Raw genomic sequence first — 14,965 nt, forward strand, 5'->3', positions numbered from 1 at the left:
GCCAGGCATGTCGTCTTGTCGCTATGGACGTGCCCATAGCCCTGGCCACAGAGTCAGAGGTATCTAGCCCAGATTGAATAACCTGGGTGGCCGCCGCCTGAGCGTCTGCCAAAAGTTTAAGCACCTCCTGAGATAATTCAGAGTGCGTCTTCGCTTCGTCCATAAGAGCATACATATACCTTCCTAAAATACAAGTAGCATTCGTAGACTTGAGGGCCATGCTACATAAAGAGAACGCCTTCTTAGCAGACTGGTCCATTCTCTTAGACTTCCTGTCCGCAGGAACCCCTGGAAAAGATCCCGGAGCAGAGCGAGAGGAGCATGAAGCCTGCACAACCAAACTCTCCGGAGTCGGGTGTCTGGATAAGAACGCCAGATCACCTGGAGCCACCCTATACCTTCTCGCCACCGACCTGTTCACAGCTGTCGAAGTAACAGGCTTCTTCCACACCTCCATAATTGGGTCCATAAGTGCCTCATTAAACAGAAGAAGCGGCTCTGCCACAGCTGATGATGGATGCAAAACCTCACTGCGAATGTTTTTCTTGACATCCGCAGCTGGAAGAGGAAGGTCCAGAAAATCCACCGCCTTCTGGACCACCGAATGAAAAAAGGCAGCCTCCTCAGTGTACTCCCCCGGAGAAGCCAAGTCCCACTCCGAGGAAGTGTCCAAACCACTCGCCGTGTCCAAGCCTTGCAGGTCTCCTAGTGGCTCCACAATCTCTCCCTCCTCCAAGAGCTGCTTCTCATACTCCTGCTCCTCTAGCAGCCTCAGAGCCAACGTCCTGGAGCGGAGCCTGGATTCAATCACCGGCGTCGATAAGGCGTCAGCCGACGCCGGATCCACCGGTGCCATAGGCTTCTTCAAGGTTGATTGAAGCTGTGGCGAACTCATAGGCGCTGGGACAGTGGACGTCGTCGGCGTCACCGGTCTTCTAGGCGACGCCATTGGTACCAGCGGCGAACCAGCATTTCCCGAAGGAGGAAAAGGCATGAAGGGCGCTGGTCTGTATGAAGCCGGAACACCCATGTCGAAGGCCAATGGACCCGAAGGCCCTGAATGCACACCTCCGGGCGCCATGGTGGCAAAGATGTTGAACATCGTATTGAGAAATGCGGCCGGGTCTGTGCCCGGCGCCGGGAATGCCGGATAACTTTGTGGAGCCGGTGCATGAGGCGAAGCCGGCGTCGACTCAGGCATCTCCATCTGCACCGGAGAGGCCCTCGGTTTCTGAAGTGGATCAACTTCAAAGACCGACAGTGGTGACGTCGGAGAAGCTGGAGTCGGAGGTGTAACAGTTGGACTGACTTCCTAAGTCAGTTGACGCCGAGCCAATGGCGACCTTGAGTGGGAGCGGTCCTTACTTGACTGGTGCCGCGAACCATGCCAGCGCCGGGAGTCTCGATGACGCCGGTGAGATCTCGAGGACTTAGAAGAAGACTTAAGACGATGATGCTTTTCCTTCTTCTTGGATCTTGCCAGGAACAACTTGGCCTCCCGCTCCTTAGGGGCCTTCGGATTCATGCGCTGACATGAACCGCACACCTCGACCTCATGGTTAGAACTCAGACACCAGAAACAATTCTCATGTGGGTCTGTGACTGACATTCGACCTCCGCACTCCCTACACGGTTTAAAACCCGACTTTCTTGGCTGCGACATTGTTACACACAAAGTGAAACAGTACCTCCCTGGTAGCCTCGAAGAAAAAAACGTTTCTCGAAGGCACGGAAAAAAGGGAACTGACGTCTGCACGTCGACGAGGACCTCTTATTGCCTGGATGACATCATACGGCGTCTCGTGGGATTCAGGCAATTGTGACGTCATTGACGACGTGCAGAGCTAGAAGAAAAATTTCTGTTGAATGCCGACGCTTGGGGAAAATTCTTTAGGTGCGGAATCCACAGGTAGTTGTATCCATCAGAAAAATATATATATCTATATAAAACATTTATATATTTGGTGTGAGGCTCGCGCTGCCCCATTTAGTGACATCATATGTACGGAGTGGACCAGTGTGCACACAAGAGGCCTCCATTCACTTAAAGGACACAAACACGACAATGCCTTCCATCCATATTCTTTTTGTCATTCCCTAGCTGGCTGCCACTGAAGATCATCATTAATTATACGAGACTGCCCTTGTGTATCACTTTCATGGGAAAAGAGATACAACAGACAAATATGCACCAAGCTTGGAACAGTTAACTATTGCATCAATGAGTGATATACTGAGTGAGGTGGCTATGGAGGGAGTTTTAATTAATTAGTAAATCTGATTGTAATGTATGGGGCTCAGGGGAAGATTCTGCCTAAATCACTGCAGTGCTTTCACATTTCACTATTATTTCTTCCATGCTCCACTCATTTACTGCACTTTTTTATTTTTTTGCAGGTTTTTCAGAGGCCAATCAGTTTAGTCAACAAAACTATACAAAATGCTCTAATTTGCTTTTTTCGCTCAGCAACACTACAGCTTATTCAGACCAGAAGTCGGGACAGGACTAACACAACAGCCAGTGTGAGGAAGTTAGGAACAATGTCTGTCTACTTTGATGGTAAACATCACTCAAAGAGGTCTACTCCTGTGGATTGGAGAGCGGTGTATTGATTAGGAAAATGCTAAGCAGTGAGCTGCCTCCAATGTCAAACACTAATTCAGTGGTTGGAGTCTGGTGTGGCACTGTCACTGGGCACATGATTTTCACACAGCTAAATGTTATTGGCATTTGTAAGATTGATCAGTCAGGTACATGCAGCCACTTATCTGGATCTGGTGGTAAAAGACTGCTCTCACTTCTCAGTTAATCGCACATGACTGCATCAGCCTATTCCCTGTTCTCTTGATCCCCATCCATCACGAAGCTCCACAATATTGACATTTACTTTTTTGTATACCATAGGCCTTTTTGTCTTCTGCACGAAAGTTCCATAATACTTCTGTTTCCCAGACTGGTTCAGCCCTGCACTCAAGACGGACATTCCGAGAAGAAGAATGCAGATGCACTGTCCATTGTGGCATATATGTGCAGTGCATTTATGGTAAGTGTACTTGTGGCCAACCAGCTACAGTAAATAATACTTGCACTCCTGTTAGGAAGATTACTCTGCATCAGGGTTATGTTGATTAGTACTGCAAAAGGTCATACATTAACACTGATCCCTATCTGCTGACACAAGATCCCTTCTTTATTAGAATACCAACTTTCATATGGCACACCAAAAAGAGTATACTTTGGAATGGACCAGTTCTCCAAAGCACATGCATTAAGTGTGAATGTGTTGCATTTCATTATACAGTTTTGTGTTTGAATAAGGTTTCCTAGGCTAGGATTTTTCAGTAGAATGTATTTCTTAGATTATACAGTGAAAAGAGTTTAGTTGATGCTCAGTGTATTTCGATGAATGTGGAGAGTCCTGTCTTCAAATAAACATGTTTCTACTGGAAAATTAAAGAAGTTGTTTTGTATCTACTTTTGAGGCCATATTTTGATGACTAGAAGAACCCTGCATGAGATAATCTAGAAGAATCTAATAGACTACTAAATTCCTGGGTGTCTGCTTTTATGAGGCACTGCTTTAAGACACTACTTGTAAAATTCTGTACCTTGGAGTTTGCTATTAGCTTTACTTTAAATTCTTTTACTAGTGGTGCAAAGCAGCTTGTGTTAGCAGTACTGAGTAGGCTTAACCAAAAATTATTAGCTATTTCTCTGCATTCCCATGCCTCACCTCAGTTTCAAGTTAAATCACATCCAAAATTCTGGGAATAGCTTCATTGGAGAATTTCCATAGGTTTTTAGTGATAGATTAGAGTGACTGAAGGGTTATATTAAATACAGCTCTAACAAATATTGTTCTGTTTGCCTGTGAAGAAAGGCTGATTCTGTATAGTTATATAAACACTAGAGGTGTGGGATAGTGGGAACTGAAGGTGGAACTGGTTTAGTCTCTGTTCAGTGCCCGATGTCGGTTGGAATGCTAAAATCCTGAGATGGGATAGTAATGGTTGGAGACTGTCCAATCATGGGGGTGCTGTGTAGTCCTGCAGGGGAAGGGGGAAATTTCCTTTACGGACTAGGTGGTCTCACACACATAATAGTGTCTTGCTTCATCATTTGACCACCTAGCCCCACCCAAGTAAGATGATACTGCTTGGGCGGACTCAACCTCTTGGTTAAAAGAACCAGAGGGAGTGCTGAAATTAGATTGCCTGGATAATTTACAGGGATCCAGAATGGGTGAATAATAAAGTAAAATTACCGAACATGTCACCAGTGATAGCTACTCATTTTAATGGTGGTGCATGCTGGTAAGACTAAAAATAAGGGGGAGAGGCTCATTCAGAGAATAATGTCTCTTTGAGTCTATAAAAGAAGTGTATCAGACCAACATGTTTCTGCCCTCACTGAGTGCTGGTAGGTCAGGGGCATTCGTCAGGGTCGGAGCACACGTAAGAAGTGGGGTGCTCAAAGTGGATAAAATATGGCCTACCTGAACAGGTAGTTCGCGGTGGGGTAGGCCCCGGAGTCGGGGGCGATTGGCCTCTGGTCTGGCTAGTGCCGGGGGGGGGGGGTTTGCCTTGTAGTCACACTCACTCCAAAGGGAATACCATGAGCGGCCTGGCTCCGGCATGTAGGTACCCCCCCATGGTATTCCCTTTGGAGTGAGTGTGACTACAAGGGAAACCCCCCCCCCCGGCACTAGCCAGACCAGAGGCCAATCGCCCCCGACTCCGGGGCCTACCCCACCGCGAACTACCTGTTCAGGTAGGCCATATTTTATCCACTTTGAGCACCCCACTTCTTACGTGTGCTCCGACCCTGACGAATGCCCCTGACCTACCAGCACTCAGTGAGGGCAGAAACATGTTGGTCTGATACACTTCTTTTATAGACTCAAAGAGACATTATTCTCTGAATGAGCCTCTCCCCCTTATTTTTAGTCTTACCAGCATGCACCACCATTAAAATGAGTAGCAATCACTGGTGACATGTTCGGTAATTTTACTTTATTATTCACCCATTCTGGATCCCTGTAAATTATCCAGGCAATCTAATTTCAGCACTCCCACTGGTTCTTTTAACCAAGAGGTTGAGTCCGCCCAAGCAGTATCATCTTACTTGGGTGGGGCTAGGTGGTCAAATGATGAAGCAAGACACTATTATGTGTGTGAGACCACCTAGTCCGTAAAGGAAATTTCCCCCTTCCCCTGCAGGACTACACAGCACCCCCATGATTGGACAGTCTCCAACCATTACTATCCCATCTCAGGATTTTAGCATTCCAACCGACATCGGGCACTGAACAGAGACTAAACCAGTTCCACCTTCAGTTCCCACTATCCCACACCTCTAGTGTTTATATAGATTTAGTCTGGGAGGTGGTGTGGGCGAGTTACACTCCCATTGCTCTCCTTTTGTGTATTTTTGATTCTGTATAGTGGCAGGAATGTTATAAGATGTGGTAAGATGTGAACTTGATCGGTTGTGTTGGACAAGTTACCTACCTTCGGTAACGCTTTATCTGGTAGAGACACAGACTAGCCAAAGATTCCTTATCTTAGAATTCTCCCCTGGCATCAGACTGGAGTTGGAAACTTTACCTCAGCAGTACCGCTGCGCGTTGGTAGAGGGCGTCGAGCAATTGCGAGTTCCTCCCCTGATGCGCTGACATCAGTTTCTTCTGTGACTAGAATATGCACATCAACGCGGAGCCACATAGAAACTGGCAGAGGAATAGTGTATATGCCAACTACGATGGAAAAATCATAATATTATACTCACAATAATGAAAAGACAGCAGAGACTACCCCCAAGCAAGACTGAAGAGAACACAGTTCGCAAGTGGGGAGAATGGGTGGGTCGATAAGTAATCTGTGGCTAGTCTCTCTCTCTACCAGATAAGGCGTTAATGAAGGTAAGTAACTTGTGCATCTGATAGAGACAACTAGCCACAGAGTCCTTATCTTAGAATTAGACACCAAAGCACTATCAACCCATAAGGAGGGTTGCGAACGGATCTCACCAGTCTCGCAATGAACAACCTGGCAACAAAGAGGAAATACCCCAGGCACAAGATGGACACAGTGAGAAGATAATGTAAGTTATCCACAATGAATAGATGACTGACATATCAAGAGGGAATATGAAAAGTCATGACTGGAAAGGAATGTCCCTGAAGGGAACGTGGTAGTGACCACGACAAGTGAGGCAGGCAGAGCTACCAATAAATAAAGGAATGAAAAGGGGTAAAAATGTCCAATGGACTGTGAGAGATAGGCAAGTAACACTATTCAAGGGACAACGTGTAGACATTAGGCTGGAAAGAAGTCACAGGTAAAAAAAAATTGGTAGCAGAAGGACTAGAGCAAACGTGCTAGGGACAGCTGTATCACTGCCCAAAACAGAGAAAACGTGTGAAGGAAGACAATGCGAAAACGGGAGGACATGATGTACTGAAGTAAATAACAGAACACCATAAGGTGTACAAATACAAACAGCAATGGGTGCCCTAGAAGAACTAGGAGAAACAAGCTCTAGAACCCAATGGGATGATAGACTTGGAAAGACAAAGTATGTTTGGCCCAAAATGTGCAAGAGCACATGTACACTATAGACCAAACAGAACACTATAGGAGGGTTGGTAATAGAACCCTTTTAGCAGAAATAGTATGGCATTAGGTAAAAGAACCTAATGCCACCGTGTGCTCACCATACAATCAAATAACTTGACAGGAACTAAAAGGGAGGAAGAAACACCATTCAAGAAAACAGCAATAAAGAGGAAACAAGGGTGGGCAACAACTGTAACAGAAGGCGGTATAGCTACCGGCTCAAAATGGCCGACAAAACTGTGCAGCACAGAATGCAAGAAAACAAGCAAAACAATTAATGGGAAAAAAACATTGAAGAGGAAGTGAAACGGCTGTGGAAAACCTGCAAGTAAGACCAGGACAAAAGAATCAAAGACATGAAAAGTGAGGCATGACAACAGACAGACCTAAAATAGAGTCCCACCACTAGAGTGAGGGTCCGTAACCGTTACAATGAGGGCACAGCAAATTCTTATGTTGAGAACAACAGGATGCTAAAGACCAGCAGACTAGGCAACGTCTGGAAAGGAGCAAAGAAATCACCCATAGAAACCCGTAAGGTTAGAAGGGAAGACACCTAGTGGACAGAGAAAAACCAGTCCCACCACGAAGCTCTATTAATGTGTACTGCCTGGTGAGGAAATGTAAGAAAAAGTACCTGTAGAGACGTGAACAGGTAAGAAAGAAACACATGTTGAGGGAAACAACCCCCTAAAGAAGTGTACAAAAGGTTAATGACAGACCAGATGACACCCAACAAAACCATTAGTTATGGAAGGAATATCTATCTATCGATCTATCTATCTATAGTGTATGGTGGCATACATCCTAAAGCAAACATAGTGGTCAAGAATCCCGCCAAGAATGACATACAAAAAAGTATACGATTCCACGGCATAGGTAAGAAAGACATAAAAGGTGTGCTGCTTGAAGAGACGCACCTGAAACAGAACCTTCATCATCCTGTGTGACGGGTAGCGACCGTGAGCATAACACTACAGGGAATACTAGCATCCCAAGCATTGACATGGGTTGTACAGAAAAGGAATCTATAAGCACAGGTTAAGCAAGTGAATGGATTAAATGTGTTCCTTTTCTTTTTTAATACATGAGGTATATGACACACAGTCACCCACCAAGACAGGAGGAAGGTAAAATTAGAACCTTCAAAGGCACCAAATGTGGTCCTGCAGGTGGATAACGACAAACAGAACATAGACAATATCAATTATAAATCCCATAGACAACATGGGAGAAAAGACCTCCTGTAAAAGAAGGATAGAAATGCAGCGCTGATGAACAGCAAGCCTAATAATTTAGGAAATAAACTGCTCCTGTAGGAGGAGTACAAGAAAAGATCCCAGCTGGGACCAAGAAGGAGGAAAATGCAGAAAAAGAGCTTACAAGAAAATGTTCGAAGGAGCCATGGGTAAACCAATCTTAACAGAACAGAGATTGTAGGCTATCCGCCCAGGGGTAAAATGAAGGAGAGGCAGACTTGGTCTGAAAGCACCACAAAAAGAAACCCAGTATATGTGGTAAGAAAAGACCCAGAATTATGGAGTTGATCCACAGCTGTGGAATGTCAAATGATAAGATAGGGTTATGACCATGCCTCAGAAGTAGAGCTGCTGCTCTACAGAACTATGTACCAGTGGAACATAAACAGTGCGCATCACCACCACTGCAATGGAAAAGTCCACTATATAAGGTAGATAATTTGTAAGAACAATGCTTCAGCAAAAAGAAGGCATACACTCTGGAGTCAAACCAAAATCTGGAGGACTACTTAATCTGTTAGAAACAACATAACAGTCAAAGCTTGTGTACGCACAGAAACACACCCGCAAGGATCATGAAAACCTTAAACAGCATGCAACTGTGTGGGTGACTGGGTTCAAAGGAGGACAAAACATTTGTCCCCACTATGGGAATCGCATGTGTGCCAAAAATAAATTTGTCCTTAAATGGCATGTTCAGCAAAGAATTCCTTACTGGGCCTGAAAAATTAGAAGGTCTTAGCCAAGCCCTTCGATGTATTGCTACCGATGCAGCCATCAGCTGACCAACGAAATCGGTGGTATCCATACCACAGCGATTCATAAGTGTGCCTGCCTGCTGACCATCCAGTATCAAGGGCAGGAGGGCAGTACAAGCCTCCTCATAAAGAGTTGGTAACAAACACTCCACTGAATCCCACAGAACATGGGAGAAGTGAGCCAGCACACAAGAGGTGTTAGTGGAACGTAAGGCAGCACTAGAGGAGGTGAACATCCTCCTGCCAGCAGCATCCAGCTGTCTGGCTTCTCGCTGTGGCGGGCAGGAGGTTTTTACGCTACATCATGTGTAGCCAAAGCAGTTCGTACCACACCTCTGAGAAGATGACTTTTCAGCCCGCGCTGCCAGGAGCCTCATCCGACGCTCCAGCAAGGACTTGGGCTTCAGCCAATGACGGGCGTCGCAACTGTCGGCATCGTGGTGAGTGTCCAGACACCACAAACACACCGAATGAGGGTCCGTGACAGACATCTGCGGAGCACAGGACCCACAGGGCTTAATCCCTGAAGGCATAAACAGTACAAAAAAATAAATTTATAGAAAAATACCTGTAAAAAATAGGGTGCGAGGCCAAAAGGTCAGAGGTATACTGTTACTCTGGATCCGCATTGATGCACGGAAAAGAAGAAACTGACGTCAGTGCGTCGGGGAGGGACAATATGGACTCTGCTAATGTCATGTCCGGAGACAACTTCGCTGCAGAGTCGCTCGACGTCCTCTACCAACGAAGAGAGGTACTGCTGAGGAAAAGTTTCCTGATCCAGCCTGACACCTGGGGAGAATTCGAAGATAAGAAATCCACGGCTAGTTGCCTCTATCAGACTGGAAAGATTCATTGAAGAAGTGGAGGTTATTAACTAATTATATCCCATTGTGGTGGCACCAAAGGCCGATGGAAGCCTAAGACTTTGCACAGATTTAAGGGAGCTGAAGAAGAGGGTTGTGAAGGACATGTTTTCTCTGCCCAATGTAAGTGAGATAGAAAGCACGTTAATAGGAGCAGAATACTTTACCACTCTTATTCTAACATTTGCATATTAACACGTTAGACTGAGTGAGAAGCCCAAAGACTTAACTTCTTTTGTCACACCATCGGGGTCATTTCGATTAAACTGCATGCAAATTGGTTCGAGTTTAACAACCTGTTCTCCAGAAATTCATGATCAGTATATGGGAAATCCCACTGATGTAATATTTTTCTAAGACAACATCAAGGTCTTTGGAAACACTTGGGAACAGCATCTATCCAGAGTAAGTTATATCCTTAGTTTACTCAAAGAACATAGTCTGACACTAAAGACTAAGAAATGTAAACTTTGTTTTAGGGAATTGTATTATTTGGGCCGCACCTTCTCTTCCAAAGGAGTTAAGCACAAAAAGGATGTGGGTTAAATTATGGAAGTTATTTGAAGTTGATGGCGAGCTTACGAACAGCATGCTTATGCACAGCAGGTGTATCTACAGATATGCATGCCAGTAAACACTTTTTTTTTACATCTATGAAACAATTCCGATAGGAGTTGTACCACATTTCTGTTACAAGAACTAAGTTTCCCTTCTACCAAAGTGATATAGCCACAAGCGACACCCTGCTTTCCAAGAGTCATGCTCACGCCGCAATGATGGAGTCCTTTTATGCACAATGGCTGCATGACTATTGTATCTATTATACAGCATAGTGGGGGCAACTTAGGTAGCATCCACAGTGTCTACCTTTTGCTGAATTAAGTCTTCTGGCATATCTTACCCCTGCATCCTTTTTTTGGGGAGGGCACAACAGACTGATGACCCATCTCAGAAGCCTCATTAAGGGTCCTAATGGTGCTATAGGAGGCCTACACTAATGTATTACTGTGTGTGTCATACATATAAATGTATGTTGTGTGTCTGTCCCCAGACATTTATTTGTGTACTTGATTGGAGGTGAATTGCGTGTTTCTAGTTTTGAATCAAATCGACTTCTTGCAAGCAGTCGTTTTATAAGACGTTTATTTCGGTGGCAAGCAGACCATCCTGAAATATAGGGTACCCGACTTTATATTGCTGAAGCAAAGCCTTAGTCTGTGGTTTATTGATTTGACTATACCACCTGAGCCTTTGTGGGTGAATTGTGGTTCCTCCAGTATATACACCTCATTTATTAACTTTGTGCGAAATTGGTTGATTGGAAAAACATATTTACCAAATTCGATCACATAAGCAGTGTGTGACTACAGAGGAGGTGCCCCCGCTCTTAACTATGAGGCTCAGATGCACCCTACAATAGGGTAAGTGGCCTGGGATGGTAATGTCTAACAATACTAATACTGCAATCATTTCTTACAGTTTCGGCTGACATACAGAGAACACTCATATGTTGTAATAATCTGCAGTGCTCATGAGTGGGGTGAGCATGCTGAGATTGGCATGTAATGGTCCTGGGTAATAAAGTTTTGTGATATGATCACTACAAGAACACATTTCTAAATCACAAATTATGAGAGTTCATTCAAATGATTTTTATATTCGTATTTATTTTTGATCATTATGCCACACTACTTCCTACAGGTTTGATTGCTGAATTACATCATACAGGTATGAGAGCCTTAAGTGTCATTCTTTTGCACACCTATAAATCAATGGCTAGGTAGGTACTTCTGTGGCTCTGATGAAGACCACTGACCAATTATTTTGGCATTAAAATTGTTGAAACATGTTGGCAACTTTCTACGGTTAGGTGAAACATTATCTTCACTCTCTAGCCATTAATCATTTGCTTTTAATTCATGTCAATGGAACCCCCTAATAAAGTGAAATTCCTGAGGTATACCCTTAGATATTTTAAAATTATTTTGTGGACCTTTGGTATCCTGAAATTAATATTCAGGAACTCCCAGCTCTGGGATGGGTCCACTGATGTAATACTACCTTACTTCAGTGAGGGGGGTGGGTGGGGGTGGGCGGGGTCGTTGATAATGAAGCATGCCACAAGTTGTGGGTGAAGCTACCCTTTAAACATTTTTATATATCCTCTCAAATGGATCAATAGGTATTTTCCTGCAAATAGGGAAGTAGTTTTGTACTTTATGTATTACACTTATATTCCAGTACTTTTATGTAAATATGTCTAGGACAGGAGAAGATACTGGGGTCTTTCCTTCAGACTCTCACTTAAGTACATATACAGGCAGAGCACAGCACAGAAACCGCACTCCTGGCAGCTAAACACGACATACGATTACTCCTAGACCACGGCCACACCACTCATACTCCTCGACCCGTCAGCAGCTTTTGACACTGTCCCCCACAGCACTCTGTGCACGAGACTCCACGATATAGGAATCCGCGGAAGAGCCATGGAGTGGATCCACTCCTTCCTCTCCAGGAGGATGCAGAGGGTCAGACTCCCGCCCTACAACTTCAGACTCACAGGAGTCAACTGCGGAGTCCCCCAAGGATCCTCACTGAGTCCCACACTGTTCAACGTATACATGGTCCCTCTTGCTGCCATTGTCAGAAGCCACGGTATGAACATCGTGTCATATGCCGATGACACACAACTCATTTCCCTCGCTGAAGACCCGGACACGGCCAGAAATAAATTTCACGCAGAAATGGAAGCCGTCATCACCTGGATGAGAGAAAGCTGCCTCAAGCTCAGCTCTGACAAGACTGAGCTCATCATCTTCAGAAACACCACCTCAGCTTGGGAATACTTCTGGTGGCCCACATCCCTCAGCACCCTCCCTGCACCGACTGAGCATGCCTGCAATATAGTGATCATCCTCGACTTCTCCCATTCCATGACCAGCCAAGTAAACTATGTTGCCTCCTCTTCCTGGTACACAGTCTGCAAACTCCGGAAGATCTTCAGATGGATCCCAGGAGACTGTCGCAGGACAATCACCCACGCCTTAGTCAAGAGCAAGCTCGATTACGGCAACTCCCTCTGTACCGGCACCTCAACTAGGAACATCAAAAAACTTCAACTCATCCAGAACACTGCTGTCAGACTCATTCTGGACCTCCCAGGACGAGAGCACATCACCCGAAGACTCTCCACTGGCTACCAAATCACCTTCAAGCTTCTCACACACACGTACAAGGCCATCCATAATGCAGGACCAGCCTACCTGAACCACCGCGTCTCCTTCAACACCCCGACCAGATCCCTCCGCTCCACCCTGATGGCCCTGGCCACCGTCCCTCGCATTGGCAAAACCGCCGCCGGAGGACGATCCTTTACCGACAATGCAGCGAAGAGCTGGAACAACCTCCCCCTGCACCTCAGACAAAGCCAGCCGCTCACCATCTTCAGGAAGAACCTCAAGACGTGGCTGTTCAGATGAGGCCCTTCCTCTCCCCCCCAGCGCCTTGAGATCCTCACAGATGAACAAATACTGATTGATTGACTGATTGAGATAGAGGCACCAACATGTTACAGGATGTCAGGCTCAAATGCAAGGAGAAGTTATTTGAAGACCCACACAAAGCATTCCAGTTGCCCATCGAGCTGAATTAGAAATGCTTCCAGTTGCATCATTGTTGTAAATACATGCTTGGAACAGAGATAGACTTATGGGGCATCACTGGGGTAAGAGTATACAAACTGTTGTGGGACTGTCCATACCACAGTGCCTTTCCAATCACCCAGATCTGCCTATTCGTAGGAGAAGGCGGTTAACAACATATTTAGCCACAACTTGTGCATGAATACTGAAGAGTTGGAGAACAATGGTGGTGGCTACTCCCGACGAATGCTGTCAGGCATTCTAACTGTAGTGTGTCATGGGAGATCTATTTATAGACATACACAAGAGCTCATAATTGCACATAAATGTGAGGCTCCTTGTTGTCTAAAAGCACATGATTGCCAACTATCAACCCAGGGAGGACTTGTTCTAGGACATCTTTTAAGGAATGGCTAACATCACAATATCCTAAGCACCACGGAGATGGCTGTACTTAACTTTCTACAGCTGCCAAGTCTAGTTTATCTTGATTGTACATAAGCACTGTACTGTCATATGTAAGTGGGTGGACAGATGGGGCACTAAATGGGAAATGATGGTAAAATGACCTGGGGTTGGCATCCGGGTAGCGTGTACACCGACTCTTACTTGCATTATCTATTTGCTATAAGCAACAGAGGGTAATCTCGATTGTGATTACTTGTATGCCTACAATTTCCACCAGGTGCACAAAACCATGCACCTGCTTAGCACTGACAATGATCCTGTCTGGAATTATGATCACACAAAATGCACCATTAACCATTCAAAAATGTTGATGGGAAAGCAAGTGGAGCGCACAGGTGTTTGGTATGTATATCACAATTTTTTTCTAAATAAGCCTCAAGTATTTCAGTGTGCTGAATCATGCCCTTATGCTAAAGATAACCAATCTGTCATTCAGAACAATATGTGAAAGAAACAATATTTTCTTACCTCTCCTACGTGGCACATCTTCCAAAGCCCCTGTCTTCTTTAATTTTCTTCTAGCATTAAGAAGCTGACCACTGTCTAAATGATGTGCAGATGGTGGACTTGTGGACTTCAGAACCACAGTATCAACCTTTTCTTTTTTCACAGTACTGACCATATTCTCTACAACATCAGTGAGGTCCTCCTTCGCAGGAAGTGGGGGTGGAGGTGGCGGTGGGGGTGGTGCAGGAGGTGGAGGACATGTCTGTCTGCATGTTTCCCACTCTGGTTCCCACTTGTCCTCCTTAGGAAAGGAAAGTGGAGTCATTTCGGGATCTAATGAGGTAACAAATGTAAGAGGTAATGCTGCATCTTCCAGCCGTGGGAGACAACCGAGTACCTGCCGTTCAAAAGCACTGTCAATCTCTCTTGGTTGACCCCTTTCAATTGCTTGTTGCATATTCTTGATTACGTGGAGTGACTGTGGTTCATCTGCTGAATATTCAGGACTTTTCCTTCTTGAATGAGCCAACCGCAATCTTGTTGATTTAAGTATCACCTGCCCTGGGTAGCGCTAAAATGAAAAAATACATGTATACTTTTGAACATCTTATTTCAATCAGATAAGGAAATAGCTCCACGTAGATAGAAAAACAGTTTATCATTTTGCTATCCTATAGATAGTTAACGTTTTTACATTAATTTGATTTTCGTACATGAGACAAATACAGTCATTTGAAAGAAAAAGTTATTTACCCATTAGACATGCTACCTAAACAGTGTAACCAGGCACCAAAAGGTAATCTTGTTGATCTTTTTTTCACTCCCAGTCAAATATGTTAGATTAAACCCATAAATTCCTTTGAAAAAGGATGTCTGCAATTAAGTTAAAGAGAGAAAAGCAGGAG

General features: G+C 44.9%; 1 protein-coding gene across 2 annotated transcripts in view; it reads right to left on the reverse strand.

Annotated features, from left to right (window-relative positions):
- JMY (junction mediating and regulatory protein, p53 cofactor) overlaps positions 1 to 14,965 on the reverse strand; it is a 651,557-nt gene that overhangs the window by 152,807 nt on the left and 483,785 nt on the right. Inside the window, exons 9-10 of one of the 2 annotated variants that reach the window (XM_069223266.1) lie at positions 14,458 to 14,631; positions 14,082 to 14,361 (exon numbers count right to left, since the gene is read on the reverse strand). In XM_069223266.1, coding sequence (XP_069079367.1) covers positions 14,082 to 14,361; positions 14,458 to 14,631 — 454 coding nt within the window. Of the gene's footprint in view, positions 1 to 14,081; positions 14,632 to 14,965 lie in introns of both variants that reach the window. The other variant, XM_069223256.1, reaches the window with a different exon arrangement.

The sequence above is a fragment of the Pleurodeles waltl genome, chromosome 1_1, assembly GCF_031143425.1.
Source record: "Pleurodeles waltl isolate 20211129_DDA chromosome 1_1, aPleWal1.hap1.20221129, whole genome shotgun sequence".
Lineage (NCBI taxonomy): Eukaryota > Metazoa > Chordata > Amphibia > Caudata > Salamandridae > Pleurodeles > Pleurodeles waltl.